This window comes from Entelurus aequoreus, linkage group LG20 (assembly GCF_033978785.1).
Source record: "Entelurus aequoreus isolate RoL-2023_Sb linkage group LG20, RoL_Eaeq_v1.1, whole genome shotgun sequence".
NCBI lineage: Eukaryota > Metazoa > Chordata > Actinopteri > Syngnathiformes > Syngnathidae > Entelurus > Entelurus aequoreus.
The window spans coordinates 12,340,842-12,356,945 of record NC_084750.1 but is presented as its reverse complement, the minus strand read 5'-3'; the positions used below and the strand labels follow the sequence as shown (position 1 = coordinate 12,356,945).

Below are 16,104 nucleotides of genomic sequence, written 5' to 3'. Positions count from 1 at the left end.
ATCCCGAGGCATTCCCAAGTCAGCCGGGAGACATAGTCTACCCAACGTGTCCTGGGTCTTCCCCGTGGCCTCCTACCGGTCAGACGTGCCCTAAACACCTCCCTAGGGAGGCGTTCGGGTGGCATCCTGACCAGATGCCCGAACCACATCATCTGGCTCCTCTCGATGTGGAGGAGCAGCGGCTTTACTTTGAGCTCCCGGATGGCAGAGCTTCTCACCCTATCTCTAAGGGAGAGACCCGCCATCCGGCGGAGGAAACTCATTTCGGCCGATTGTACTCGTGATCTTGTCCTTTCGGTCATAACCCAAAGCTCATGACCATAGGTGAGGATGGGAACGTAGATCGAGCGGTAAATTGAGAGCTTTGCCTTCCGACTCAGCTCCTTCTTCACCACAACGGATCGATACAGCGTCCGCCTGTTGATCTCACGATCCACTCTTCCCTCACTCGTGAACAAGACTGCGAGGTAGTTGAACTCCTCCACTTGGGGCAGGGTCTCCTCCCCAACCCGGAGATGGCACGGCACCATTTTCCGGGCGAGAACCATGGACTCGGATTTGGGGTTGCTGATTGTCATCTCAGTAGGATTTGTAGTGGCCTTAATATATTCTGCCCAAGGTCTAAATATCCTGCCCAAGGTCTAAATATCCTGCCCAAGGCCTAAATATCCTGCCCAAGGTACGGTATGTGCCAGGTGTAAAATAGGCTATCAACACGTTCCCGGTACCTCCAGTTTCTTGGCACCTTCTCAACCTCACCCACCTTTTTAAACAAGGGTTGAAGAGTCCAATCCCTCTTTTGCAAAGCCAGAATGCCCTTCAGTACCTCCCATATACGTCCTGGCCGAATGTCTCTTTTAGGTCTGGCTCCTCTGCTTCCAGTCCCTTCTCAAAGCGCCGCTGTCGGCATGACTTCCGCTGGCCTTTTGTAGCCTCTTCAAATAGACTGCTGTCCCGGGTGGAAATGGGTTTGGAGCAAGAGGGTTCCTTCACGCCTCACTTGTCCTGACTAGCCACAGCCCTTGCTCTGACCTGGACTCGTGTGACCACAGGACCTGACAAGTGTGTTCTTCCATCAGCACGTCCGGTAACAATGGTAAGTCCCATTCTAAGATGGCTCCCACAGTTAGGAGCTAGGATTGTTTGTCCACAACGACAGTAACATCCACAGTCGAGTAGTGTGAGAATGAGATATTTTTAAGTGTTCTTTCTTAATCCATAGTCATGTTTAAAGCAGCTAATATCTTCCCATGTGTAGTCTTTGGTTTTTTTTCTAATGTCCGCTAGGAAACTCTTTGTTTTGTCTTAAGGGCTCCTGTTTGTCGGCTCACAGAGCCGTTTTGGCCAGTTCCTTTTCTGTTTTGAAGTAGCAGCTGCATTTCTTTCTGGGCGGGAGGGGCTGATTTTGCTCTTCATAAGCTGACTCTTTTTGTTTGAGTTTGGACCGCTCTTGGTGATGCTATGGTTGCGTTGTAAGGGCTGGTCTCCTAAAGCTTTAGTAAAACTTAGCCAAGTACTAATCCGTCTCTTTTTTACTCAACATATGTCATCCAAAAGAACTTGGGATTGACCAGTGTGTTTTACTCCGAGAGGAAGACTGGTCGCGCAACAGTAGGAGTGTTTGTCCTAGTCCACATCAAAATGTCCTCCATCCTTTTGAAGTCCACCATGCCCATTTGCACTAAATCCCTTCGATTTCGCGACAGGAAGATACCGGAGTCTACCAGAGCAGATACTGGTTCACCATTAACACTCACACTTTTGAACGGCTGGCACCTTCCCTTAATGTTCATAGCACGGTGTGAATAACAGGCCCCAATTAGCTTGGATTTTCGTGGCGGGCACAAAGAAGCGCTACGTCCTGGCTGCTGGCAGTAAAAACTGATCAGCTCCTTACCAGTGCCTTGCTGCTGGGTTTCGGGGTACAGGTGGCTGTTGGAATGGTTATTTCCTTCTTTGATCCGGAGCACACTACGTCCACAGTTTCCAAAAACAATTTGAAATGTGGACTTGTCAGACCACAGAACACTTTTCCACTTTGCGTCAGTCCATCTTAGATGAGCTCGGGCCCAGCGAAGCCGGCGGCGTTTCTGGGTGTTGTTGATAAATGTCTTTGGCTTCGCATAGTAGAGTTTTAACTTGCACTTACAGATGTAGCGACGAGCTGTAGTTACTGACAGTGGTTTTCTGAAGTGTTCCTGAGCCCATGTGGTGATATCCTTTACACACTGATGTCGCTTTTTGATGCAGTACCGCCTGAAGAATCGACGGTCACGGGCATTGCCGCTTACGTGCAGTGATTTCTCCACATTCTCTGAACCTTTTGATGATATTACGGACCATAGTTGGTGAAATCCCTAAATTCCTTGCAATAGCTGGTTGAGAAATGTTGTTCTTAAACAGTTTGCTCAGGCATTTGTTGACAAAGTGGTGACCCTCGCCCCGTCCTTGTTTGTGAACGACTGAGCATTTCATGGCAGCTGCTTTTATACCCAATCATGGCACCCACCTGTTCCCAATTAGCCTGTTCACCTGTGGGATGTTCCAAATAAGTCTTTGATGAGCATTCCTCAACTTTCTCAGTCTTTTTTGCCACCTGTGCCAGCTTTTTTGAAACATGTTGCAGGCATCAAATTCCGAATGAGCTAATATTTGCAAAAAATAACAAAGTTTACAAATGTGAACATTAAGTATCTTGTCTTTGCAGTCTATTCAATTGAATATAAGTTGAAAAGGATTTGACAATTGTTGTCTGTTTTTATTCACCATTTACACAACGTGACAACTTCACTGCTTTTGGGTTGTGTACTTACAGTGTATATAAACACTTAATGTAGTTGTTTGAAGGTTTTTTTTAGGGCTTTTATAGGCAGAGTATAGTGACTTCCATTGGCTCTATTGTAAGCAAACTTTTGAACCATTTATTTACTAGTTAAAATGCATTAAAAAACAACAACAGGTGTTCTTGTCTTACATAAGGACTGTGAATGATGAACACAAATCTAAAATAAATTCCAGTTCCCTTCTAAGAAACCATTAAAGAAGCAGTGTCACATGTTCATTATGCAGATAAAACACCTGCATACCGTACCTGGATACAAATGGTGGGAGCTGATTGATTCCCCACAGGAGCAGTTCCTCCACCAAGCCGTGAAAGTAAATGTTTGCCAACTAGACACACCTGTAAAAAGAGCAATTACTCTTGGGTAGCTGCACAGAGCAAGGTCAACTCAGGCTGCTGCTACATTTCACCGTTTTATTTTCAAATGGAGACTTTCTTTTACTGAGAGAGGAAATCAATTATTGTGACAGTAAATATTGAAATGTTTTTGAATTCACACATTCTCGATTCTGATTGGACAGTCAGTTGTTGATGACCTATTTTAGACTGTAAGTCTTTAAATCATCACCAACCTTTAGCACCACCCAAGACCTTCAGGAAATGTTCTTTAACTGGACCTATTCAACATGTAGTTGACTACCCCTTCTTGAGACGGTGAAGGCAATAACAGGGAGGCTAAACTGGCAGTAAAACCACATGTTATGTTGATTTAAATCAGGGCTACTGAAGTTAATATAACAAGTTAACAAAGGTTTCCTTAAATGTTGACATAACACAGCCACCCAAAGACAGCAAGTGTCCCAAAGGACACGTCTTTTACTTCCTGTTGGAGTACTTTCACCTTCTGAAAGTAGCATGCACTTCCTGCTTGTTTGGAAATGCTTTGCATCAATATTTAGTTTAGTAATAATTGTGTCAGTGGAAGGTCATGCAAGTGTCCTAATGACGTATCGCTGCCTGAGAGTGAACTGGCTCTGTGATTGTTTCCATGCTAGTTCAATAACAATGTCATCATTTGATTTGGAACGATCCTCAACATTTATTTCCAAAAGCATGTTTTATACGCCGCACAGCTTCACCAGCTGGCATCCGTCACATAAGTTCTGCCATTCTTGATATCATCTTTCCACAACGTTAGCTTGTAGCCTTTTAAACATCGCATTCTTTGTTTTTGAAAGGGTCGCCAAAAAAAAGGCGGTCATGTTTGTCTTCACGGGGAACCTTACCTGGCCCGGACACGGAAAGGATTGACAGATTGATGGCTCTTTCTCGAGTGAGGGAAAGATGGAGAAGGAAATCAGCCGGAGAATCGGAGCAGCTGGGGCAGTATTGCAGTCTCTCTGCCGCACTGTTGTGACGAAACGGGAGCTGAGCCAGAAGGCAAAGCTCTCGGTCTACCGAGCTATCTACATTCCTACTCTCACCTATGGTCATGAAGTGTGGGTCATGACCGAAAGAATAAGATCGCGGATACAAGCGGCCGAAATGACTTTCCTCAGAAGGGTGGCTGGCATCTCCCTTAGAGATAGGGTGAGAAGATCAGTCACCCGAGAGAGACTCGGAGTAGAGCCGCTGCTCCTTCGCTTGGAAAAGAGCCAGCTTAGGTGGTTCGGGCATCTCGTGCGTATGCCTCACGAGCGTCTCCCTATGGAGGTCCTCGTTGCACGTCCCACTGGGAGGAGACCCCGCGGCAGGCCAAGGACCAGATGGGGGGATTACATCTCCTCTCTGGCCTGGGAACGCTTCGGGGTTCCCCAGGAGGAAGTCGCTAATGTTGCTCTGGAGAGGGAAGTCTGGGGGTCTCTGCTGGAGCTGTTGTCCCCGCGACCCCATTCCGGATAAGCGGTTGAAGATGGATGGATGGATGGATGGATGTTTGTCTTCAAGATGTACACCACAATGTACATTTTCAAAAAACACATTCTGATACTGATCAATACTGCTGCAAATCAATTCTGATACGGTTTGCAGACAGACTCAAAGAGTAGGATAGAAATGTGACTGTGGAGGAAAATACACCAGGATATCACCACAGACAAAACATCTTATAGCTTTTTATTGAATGAGACAGCCAGAGTGTAAATGAACAATGAAACATTGAACATCAAGAGTATGTTTATATCCCAACCATGACCTCCTTGACATGTTTGCCATCAAGCACAAACACAGCCAAAATGCGACAAACAACACAGCCAAACGAGAAAACAAACGCACAAATGTCCCATAAAAAGGAAATTTTCTACAGAACTTTGTCGTAAAAATCTTGTTTGTCTGTCCTCCACCGTCACTGACAAGCGCTCGTCTGCAGACTCCACCCCCCACGCTCTTGTTTCAGAAAGCATTTATTCAATAGCATTGAACGTTAAAGTCGGTAAAAGCGTATTTGGAAAGTTCCTTAGGACAGATCGAAAAAGCTTATTGGCCAATATGTGGCACACAGAGTCATAGATTACTCATGTATTGTATGATTAGGTTAGGGCTATGGTCTCTTGCAAACATATGGCTTCAGCACATTGCAGGTGTCAGCGTGCCACTTTCCATCTGTGAGAAAACAAAACAACTTGTGAAATCTTCTCCCAATCAGATGCAGTGAACAAGATTTTGTTCTTCATACCAGTTTGTGCAATGTACACACACTCTTGCATTCCATTCGGGATTTGAGGCAGTTGGTCGGCAAAGGGTAGGAGGGCAACGGTTTGTCCAACAGTCCAAACAAAGCAACCGTCCTGGAAGACAATCACATTTTATTAAGTCACTTTTGAAAAAAGAGACGCTGCCTTGCTTGGTATGTGCACCCTTAAAAGAGTGTAACTGTTGTGTTGGCAGCAGTGATGCAGTGCTGGGACATATTAGCTGGGGAATATTCTAGTCCACTTTGCACACCCTGGACTAGACAGAGAGACAACAGATGCAGCAATAGGCTACACACACCCTAAAGACAAACACCCTCACAGCCTCCAAAAGACCCCTGGCACAGATGTGGAGACCGAGGCAGGGCAAACCCGGCAGACCATTCATAGCAGGGCATCTCAAAGCCAAGAGCGTTGGTGAAAGCAGCCTAGCAAGAGACCAGATAGCCACAGGTGCTCGCAGAGTCACCACTGAAAGCCCACCACACAGCAGCTTGACCTCAGACCACCACCCAGTCCCGCCTCCACCCACCCTTCCCTTCAGTTCAATGTGCTAGTGGTCACACCGTGGCAGTGTCATTGAGTCCTATCCAGGGGTCTGCGACGGTAATCAGATTTTTAACTTGATTGTTTTCTTCAACAGTGTAGATGGACACCAGATGGGCTGAAGGATGAAGAGCGGTGCAGGCAGCCTGATGAGACAAATAGCAAAACAGCATCACTCAATTTAATACTCTTATAGGCACAGTTTAGGGCCTGAAATCCTTCCGTACCTCTGCTGCCTGAAAAGTCTTGGGAACGTTTTGGTAGATGTAACAGTTTGAATCAAACAGAGTCCAGCCTAGAGGACAGACACCTGCAACACAATTGTTGTTTGAAGTGAAACACAAACAGGAACTATGTGGCAAAAGTGTCACAGCTACCAACCAAACACTCCACCGATTCCACACAGGAGGATGAAGACGCGAAGAGAAAATGCCATCTGTGCAATGATAGACACACTGTTGTATTCAAAATGTCAAAGTTAGTAAAGTTGTGTCGTGTTACCTTTGCAGCGAAGATACTTGGTACTGAGGACAACAACCAGCCATCCTTTTATATGCTAGCCTGACCCAGCCCTGGAATGTTTCATGTCAAAACAAACTTAAAAGTCAGCTATAATTAAATAATTAAGTTCAATTATTAAAGTTAATACAATTAAAAAAGATTGGCTGTGGTACAGACACCTTTGAATTTGTTTTAATTACATGATTATGGGGACGGCGTGGCGAGGTTGCGTGACAGCAACCTGAGGGTTCCTGGTTCAATCCCCACCTTCTACCAACCTTGTCACGTCTGTTGTGTCCTTGAGCAAGACACTTCACCCTGGCTCCCGATGGGTGGTGGTTAGGGCCTTGCATGGCAGCTCCCGCCATCAGTGTGTGAATGTGTGTGTGAATGTGTGTGTGAATGGGTGAATGTGGAAATAGTGTCAAAGCACTTTGAGTACCTTGAAGGTAGAAAAGCGCTATACAGGTATGACCCATTTACCATTTCTGCTGTAATGTAAATACAGGTTAGGTGAAGTTAAGAGGCTGTTTTAGACAAATGAAGTAATGAATTATAGTGACTAGTTTCTTTCCCCCCAAAAAAGCCATTGACTTGCTGTCATTTTGATGTTCGTCTTTCCTTAAGCCTGCTCTTAGAAACATGAAGCCATTCCAAAGACGGGGGCCAAAAAAAAAAAAAGTTTTTGCATAATAGGGCCTCTATAAATATGTGCTTCTTTCTCAGGGCCAATGACTAAAACTTGAGTTTTGTCCTGGTTAAACCGTAAAAAGTTATCTGCCATCCAGGACTCCAGCATTTAAAAAGAGTACCAATTGGCTTTGTGTGATCAGGACAGAGGTGGGACCAAGTCATTGATTTGCAAGTCACAAGTAATTCTCAAGTCTTTGCCCTCAAGTCTCGAGTCAAGACAGGCAAGTCCAGAGTCAAGTCCAAAGTCGAGACTGGAAAGTCTCAAGTCAAGTCCCAAGTCCTGCATTTTGAGTTTCGAGTCCTTTCAAGTCCTTTTAACCACAGACTAATATATTTACACAGATTGTGTATGCTTTTAAAACGCTGTATTTATTTATTATCAATCAATCAATCAATGTTTATTTATATAGCCCTAAATCACAAGTGTCTCAAAGGGCTGTACAAGCCACAACGACATCCTCGGTACAGAGCCCACATACGGGCAAGGAAAAACTCACCCCAGTGGGACGTCGGTGAATGACTATGAGAAACCTTGGAGAGGACCGCATATGTGGGTAACCCCCCCCCCCTCTAGGGGAGACCGAAAGCAACGGATGTCGAGTGGGTCTGACATAACATTGTGAAAGTTTAAAACAAGTGCATTTGAAATTGCAGGGGGAAAAAAATTGTGCTGACATTGCACTTCATAATAGCACTATAAACTAGTCACTTTAAACATTTAACTTTACAGAATAAACACATTTGCAAAAACAAGTGCAACTGTACTTATTTCTACAAAAGTGTTAACATTGTATTTCCATGGCATATTGCATTGTAACTAGTTCCACAGCAGTTTCTATCCTGTTCTTACCTTATCTCATTGATCTCATCTCATACTGTATGTGTGTTTATGTGTTCGTACACATGAAAAACATAACAAATACATGAACATAACAATGAACAGAGTTCTATTTTTTACATGTCAGGGCCCTATGCAATATGTACACATATTCTTAATTTGATTTTATTGTTGTGATTTTGTACGATGTCCTTGAGTGCCCAGAAAGGCACCTTATAAATAAAATTTATAATTATTATTATTATTATATAGTATACATTTTAACTGACCTTTATTTGACTATGTTTGTCTTTTTGCAAGTGGCTAAAATATGCGGTGCTGCTGACCGCCGTCTAACGTTACGTTACTGTGTGTGATACATTGACTAACGTACCGTTAACTGTAGGTACCTCATGCAACCCTGCTTAAAAAAAAATCACTTGGCAAAAAGTATGAATAAGGTAGCGAACTGCAGTGGACGCAACATATTGCCGTGTTTGCAATGACGTTATAACCATAGACATCTTATAAGTAGACGCAGCATTGGTTGCTGTGACGCAAGCAATTTGGCCGCCATCTTGAAGTGGTGGTGAGGAGCCGGCGAGCAGCTTAAACTGACAGTTGACAGGTAGAAAACAAAGATGCTAAACTGACAGTTGACAGGTAGAAAACAAAGATGCTAAACTGACAGTTGACTGGTAGAAAACAAAGATGCTAAACTGACAGTTGACAGGGAGAAAACAAAGATGCTAAACTGACAGTTGACAGTTAGAAAACAAAGATGCTGAACTGACAGTTGACAGGTAGAAAACAAAGATGCTAAACTGACAGTTAAAAGGTAGAAAACAAAGATGGTGTTCAGCGTTTTCCTGCTCAAATGAGCGGACTGTTGAAAATAGGAATCGGGGGATTACTTTTCACAAGTAAGATTCAACATTAACGTACTATTGGTTGTATTTTATGAAAATAATATTAGCACAGAGTTGAGAAGGAGCAAAGATCTTCAATATTTGTATGTGAAAATCACAAATAAATCTTCTGGGGGAGGATGACCCCCCTATAGGGGTTTGGTTTACAAACTTTCAGCCCCACCTAAAACAAAATTCCCCAGCCGCCACTGATTATGATGCGTTCTCATTTTAGGCAAAATATAAGACAATACTTTCTTAACAGTATAATTGTAACCAGGAATAAGTCTTCAAGTAACAATATTCAAATACTAACATTGTTGGGTAAGACAGAATTTGGTTTTATTCTGAATCCAGTGAAACAGATTGGTGGTTTTAGCTGATATAAAGACTTTCAAGTGTTTATATATGTTTATGTTGAAGTATTTGGCAGACGCTTTTATCCAAAGCGACATACATAAAAAATACATATAAAACAATCACTGTAAACATGATCATTTAAGGGAAGAATGTAATACAAAATATCAATACAAAGTGTCAAGACAGAATCAACTCTCTGCTGCTGCAGCAACAGAGATACAGTCTATAAGATATATAGATATCTAATGTATTCATATATTGTTTATGTAGCAAAGAATTGTTGCGTTGACCAGCATTCCTCCAATGGGGAATTCAAATTGCTAGTCTCTCCCAGATTCTTTTTATGGCAATAAGCTGATGTTTGTATTCAATCACCAGGCAGAAGTTGGTATTTTGTGGTTTATTCTCCAAGCTTAGAGGACAAACGTGAGACCCATCCAGCACACCCGCGTTCCCTCGCCCGGTCTAGCTCGGTCTCCCCTCAAACCCCCGGAAGTCCCGTGATCTTCCCTCTGTCCCTCGCCCCCACTCCCTTTGTTTAGACTACTCCGAGTTATCTCTACTCTGACACATTCCAATCTAGAAGGCCATTTCATTTCTGTGTTATTAATATTTATTTCACTAACTGCTTCTTTGCTATCACTTTTACTATCATATTTGTACATATCCCATTCGCTGATGTTGCTTTGTTGTTATTGTCTCTCTGTTTTATCCCCTTCTTATCCCAGCAATTTCCCCCTCGGTCTTACTTTTTTTACTCTTTCTATCTCCTCCTGCTCCGGCCCGGCTGCACCAAATATGAAGTAAATCCATTGAATAAAGTCAAACACAAATAAGGCAACAAGAGAAGTATCCCACACTTGTCTTGTGTAAAGTAAACGTGTACAGCCGATATGGGCATCTACATCTACTATATGATTTGCCCGAGTGGCTGGACAGGACAGGGAAAACCAAGAGGATAGAGAAAGAGAAGGTACATATGGACTACAATAGCGGACTCAGTCAAAGCACTTTGGGTCAATTTTCAGCACATATGGATAATCCGCTGACGTCACAACTGGGAAAAACATCACCAATTTTACAAATTCAAAATGGCTCGTTTGAAGGAAGTATGAAGGAAAGCAAGATAGTTTTATAAATATCTCCACCATGCCTCTATGGTTTGATTTCACATTTTGAGGCCTTATGCAGATCCCAAATACACAAACACAGGTACCAATAGGTAAGAAAAAGTGTTTTTGCATAATAGGGCCTCCATAAATGTTTCTCAGGGCCAATGACTAAAACTAGAGTTTTGTCCTGGTTAAACCGTAAAAAGTTATCATTGTCATCCCATCGGGTTGAGTTATTCCTTGCCCTGATGTGAGATATGAGCCGAGGATGTCGTTGTGGCTTGTGCAGCCCTTTGAGACACTCGTGATTTAGGGCTATATAAGTAAACTTTGATTGATTGATTGATTGATTTGCCAAATCCGGGATTTCATATCTAAAATGCATTTAAAAAGAGTATCAATTGGCTTTGCGTGATCAGGAGACATGGGAATGTACAGCTGTGTGACCATAAGTCTACCATGGAACGGACGCACCTTAGCTAATTGCTGACATTTAACGTGCCTCATTTATATAATTAATGGCACACCCAGCCTGGCCCGACAATCCTTTGTTGACGTTAAGGTCACACGGCCACAGCTGGCAACACAAGACCAGGAAGTGAGTGTTTCAAAGACTTGTTTCATGGCTAAAAGACAAACACTGGGTTATTTAAGTGTTTCTTTGCTGTTGGGTGTGTCAAACACTTTCTTGGAACACTTGTACTCCTTAAGTACGACACACAAAACATCTACAAAGCAACTGGTTTACCTGTGCTGTTATGTAAGTGCTTGTTGCTGAGGTGCTAACTCAGTACACACCTTTAGCACACTGGCAAGCACAGGAATGTCAAATGTGAGCACGATTGGTTGAAAAACATGGCAGAGGGGCAGACTGTCCACCAGGCCTACCGATCAATAATAAGCCCATCCATTATATTTATCTATGCATTGAGTGTTTCAACTTTGCATGTTTGACAATCAAAATGATCTTGTTAGGTCATAAATGAAACTTTATATAAAAGTGTCGTCAATAATGGAGTATAGGGCCATCAAAGGATTCAAATATTTAACTTTGATTAATCGCATTTTGTCTGTTGTGTTTAATCGCCATTATTCACAGATGGACGTTTCTTTTCATCTTTGATAAGTGGACCTTAAACACGTCATTCTCAACTTCTTAATTCTATTGACAGGACAATTTGTTTGGTTTTTGCAAATGTTGGTTTGTTCTACATTATACTTTTTTAAACAGATCATCACACACACACACACACACACACACACACACACACACACACACACACACACACACACACACACACACACACACACACACACACACACACACACACACACACACACACACACACACACACACACACACACAGTTCTTGCCGTCAATGCTGGTCAATTTTTTAGGGCATTACCGCAAGTCACAAGGGCGGTGGCGGTACTTGCCGCAGTTGCCGTGGTTAAGTTGGAGCCCTGCTTCACTATCTAAGATGGGTCCTGGACGTGTAAGAGTATGTGCACACAAGGTTGTGTGTCATGATCCCTTGCCCGGGTCATGTCTTAGTTGGTGTCTGGTAGCCTTTCCTATGTTTTGGACTAGTTTTGTTCCTAGCACCATTTGGCTGGTTTTGTTAGGTGTGCTGATTTGAGACGCACCTGCCTTTGTTTAGTGATTACTGTCCCAATCTGTGTCGCTAATCACGCCCCTTTAAACACCCGTGTCGCCGTTCACTCGGCGCGTGTTTGTCGCTCGCTATACGCAACTTTTTAAGTACGTTCTACGAGCATTTTGGCTGTTTACCTTTCTTCGCGTGTCATTTGTCTCACTATACTGAGTAAGCCTCGAGTTACCCTCGAGGTTCATTCAATGCTTAGGATTGTTCCTCAGTTTTGTGTTTTGCCTTGCGTCTCGCAATTAAATCATTACCTTACTCGCAAGCGACCTGCTGTCCTCTTCTTCTTTGGAAGCGCAGACATCACACCACGCCGGATCGTAACATTCTGGTCTAAAATAATGTGCAGTGGAAAACTTGTGACTGTGATTTAACGTAGCCACCGTAGGCAGGAAGTAAAGTGTGGTTGTCACCAGTGTCATCTTGCCTGCTGCCCACGGAATATAAAGTCTTGGTTCAAGTCCATAGTCCACAACACACAACATGGTGTCAGAAGTGTAGGACCTACAATTTTCTACGCAGACTGCATTGAGTTGTGAGTACTCTTCAAACGGGACCGTTGTGCAACCACGCCGATTTTTGTCTTCGTTCACAACACGGTAACCGGCTTCAGACAACCTGACCCGCTGATTTTGGAAGGCAACATAGCGGAGAACCGGGGATATTTTTCAAGAAAGAACATTAACTTTTTATTGCTGCGGCGTACTCGGACAAGCCAGCGCGGACTCAGGCTGACATCCTACAGCCGTCGAGCGGTCAAGAGCTTTGGTTTACGCAGTGTGTGAACCAGGGGACAATGGCAAGTTGTTATTCCTGCAGAGTCCAAGAAGGATCCGGAATGCCTCAAAAGAAAGTTCCATGAAGTGTGCAACCCTCAGACAAACTTAAAGATGAAAAAACACAAATGTGACCAAAAAACCTGGTCAGACAATCGAAGCATATGTGAGAAGTTTGAGACTCAGAGCTAAGTGTTGCAATTTTGATGGGCTTTGTGAAGAACTCCTCAGAGAAAGGTTGGCCTCCGGCGTAAATAAGTCACACCTCAGAAAAGTTTCTGTTACGTGATAGCGATCTGACTACAAGGCCATTTCAGTATGTCTGATTCACGACATGAATAAGACGTTGAGGTCTCCACAAGTGCGGACGCTGTTCAAAGCAGATATGAACAAAGACGTGACGAGCCCCAGTTTAACAGGAGACCAATCACGTCACAGCCGATCAATGACTGTACTAAGTGTGGTGTCAGTCACATGACAAAGAGGAAACAATGCCTGCAGTGTAATGGCAAAATTAATATTCTAGTCATTTCTTGTCTGAAACCGCAATTGTAGTCTAAGTGTCTGCGTAGGGGTTTCTGTGCCTTAACTGCCTGTCCTGGGTTTTGCATTTTTGGAGCCCATTCGGGATGTCTCCAAACCCCCACCTCCGTGGATAGGACTAAGATGGCTGTGATGTCGGTTGATCACTAAATTATATTTTTAGTCAAATGTTACTCTCCAAATAAGTTTTTTTTAATGATTGTTGTTGATAATGGCCCCTTGCCAATGGGTTAACACTGGAAATACCAGGAAATTCAGCTTGCATAGAAACACAGGAAAAAGAAGAGTCCTTCACTATCTTGCAGATGAATAACAACACACTTGAAAGGAAAGTGGACACCGGTGCAAAGTGCAACGTCCTTTTGGCAAAGACTTGTGAAAAAGTGAAAAGTAAGGAATGAATGCAGCCATGCAGTGCGCCTACTAACCTTGTTGCATATGGTGGTATAGGAGCTCAACTCTAGGATTTGTTGACCTATGCTGCCATCTAGGGGATAAATGTTACACCTGCGGTCCCCTCCAAGGTTTCTCATTGTCATCCCATTGGGTTGAGTTTTTTCTTGCCCTGATGTGGGATCTGAGCCGAGGATGTCATTGTGGCTTGTGCAGCCCTTTGAGACGCTCGGGATTTAGGGCTATATAAGTAAACATTGATTGATTGATGATTGATACTAATGCTTCATTACGGACGAGGCATAATAATTGCAATTATTATGTTTGTGTGAGTCATTTGGGGAAATGTACTATTTCACATTGCTTTTCTTATATTAAAGAACATGTTATGGTTTCCTGATCATATATGTACATGTTTAATTGCATTTAGGGCGGAAGGATCTGTGTGGTAGTTGTGTGCCCAACTTGTCACTTATTAGTTTGTGTGTTATTAAAAAATTATTCAAAGCTGCACCCCGCCCCCACCTCAGCCCATCTATTTGGGATGCTAATTCCTGCATACAAGCCCTTGCTGATCAGGAAGCAAGCTACAGTGAAGCAGGTGAGGACCTGGCCAAAGGGAGCAATGGAAGCACATAAGAAACCCCTACGCAAACACTTACACTACAATTGCGGTTTTAGACAAGAAATGACTAGAATGTTAATTTTGCCATTACACTGCAGGCATTGTTTCCTCTTTGTCATGTGACTGACACCACACTTAGTACAGTCATTGATCGGCTGTGACGTGATCGGTCTCCTGTTAAACTGGGGCTCGTCACGTCTTTGTTCATATCTGCTTTGAACAGCGTCCACACTTGTGGAGACCTCAACGTCTTTTTCATGTCGTGAATCAGACATACTGCAATGGCCTTGTAGTCAGATCGCTATCACGTAACAGATACTTTTCTGAGGTGTGACTTATTTACGCCGGAGGCCAACCTTTCTCTGATGAGTTCTTCACAAAGCCCACCAAAATTGCAACACTTAGCTCTGAGTCTCAAACCTCTCACATATGCTTCGATTGTCTGACCAGGTTTTTTGGTCACATTTGTGTTTTTCCATCTTGAAGTTTGTCTGAGGGTTGCACACTTCATGGAACTTTCTTTTGAGGCATTCCGGATCCTTCTTGGACTCTGCAGGAATAACAACTTGCCATTGTCCCCTGGTTCACACACTGCGTAAACCAAAGCTCTTGACCGCTCGACGGCTGTAGGATGTCAGCCTGAGTCCGCGCTGGCTTGTCCGAGTACACCGCAGCAATAAAAAGTTCATGGTCTTGCTTGAAAAATATCCCCGGTTCTCCGCTATGTTGCCTTCCAAAATCAGCGGGTCAGGTTGTCTGAAGCCAGTTACCGTGTTGTGAACGAAGACAAAAATCGGCGTGGTAGCACAATGGTCCCGCTCGAAGAGTACTCACAACTCAATGCAGTCTGCGTAGAAAATTGTAGGTCCTACACTTCTGACACCATGTGGTGTGTTGTGGACTATGGACTTGAACCAAGACTTAACTTTATATTCTGTGGGCAGCAGGTATTACACTGCAGGTAGAAGATGACACTGGTGACAACCACACTTTACTTCCTGCCACACCTGCACAAACCTGTGGTGGCTACGTTAAATCACAGTTATTTTAGACCCGAATGTTACGATCCGGCGTGTGGTGTGATGTTCACGCTTCCAAAGAAGAGGACAGCAGGACGCCTGCGAGTAAGGTGATGATTTAATTGCGAGACGCAAGGCAAAACACAAAACTGAGGAACAATCCTAAGCATGGAATGAACCTCGAGGGTAACTCGAGGCTTACTCAGTAGAGTGAGACAAATGACACGCGAAGAAAGGTAAACAGCCGTGTAGCGAGCGACAAACCCGTGCCGAGTGAACGGCGACACAGGTGTTTAAAGGGGCGTGATTAGCGACACAATAAACAGCAGGTTGGGACACTAATCACTAAACAAAGGCAGGTGCGTCAAATCAGCACACCTAGTAACAAGAAAGTAAACAAAACCAGCCAAATGGTGCAAGGAACAATACTAGACTAAAACATAGGAAAGGCTACCAGACACCAACTAAGACATGACCCGGGCACGGGATCATGACACACAACCTTGTGTGCACATACTCTTACACGTCCAGGACCCATCTTAGATAGTGAAGCAGGGCTCCAACTTAACCACGGCAACTGCGGCAAGTACCGCCACCGCCCTTGTGACTTGCGGTAATGCCCTAAAAAAATTGACCAGCATTGACGGCCAGAACTATGTGTGTGTGTGTGTGTGT

At 43.7% G+C, this 16,104-nt stretch overlaps 1 protein-coding gene across 1 annotated transcript in view; it reads right to left on the bottom strand.

Annotated features, from left to right (window-relative positions):
* Positions 1-4,908: 4,908 nt before the first annotated feature.
* LOC133635923 (replication protein A 14 kDa subunit-like) overlaps positions 4,909-16,104 on the bottom strand; it is a 70,100-nt gene continuing 58,904 nt past the window's right edge. The window contains exons 4-7 of the mRNA XM_062029385.1: positions 6,246-6,328; positions 6,039-6,164; positions 5,457-5,568; positions 4,909-5,383 (exon numbers count right to left, since the gene is read on the bottom strand). Of these exons, the coding sequence (XP_061885369.1) occupies positions 5,322-5,383; positions 5,457-5,568; positions 6,039-6,164; positions 6,246-6,328 (383 nt within the window). The 3' untranslated portion in view covers positions 4,909-5,321. The remainder of the gene's footprint in view (positions 5,384-5,456; positions 5,569-6,038; positions 6,165-6,245; positions 6,329-16,104) is intronic.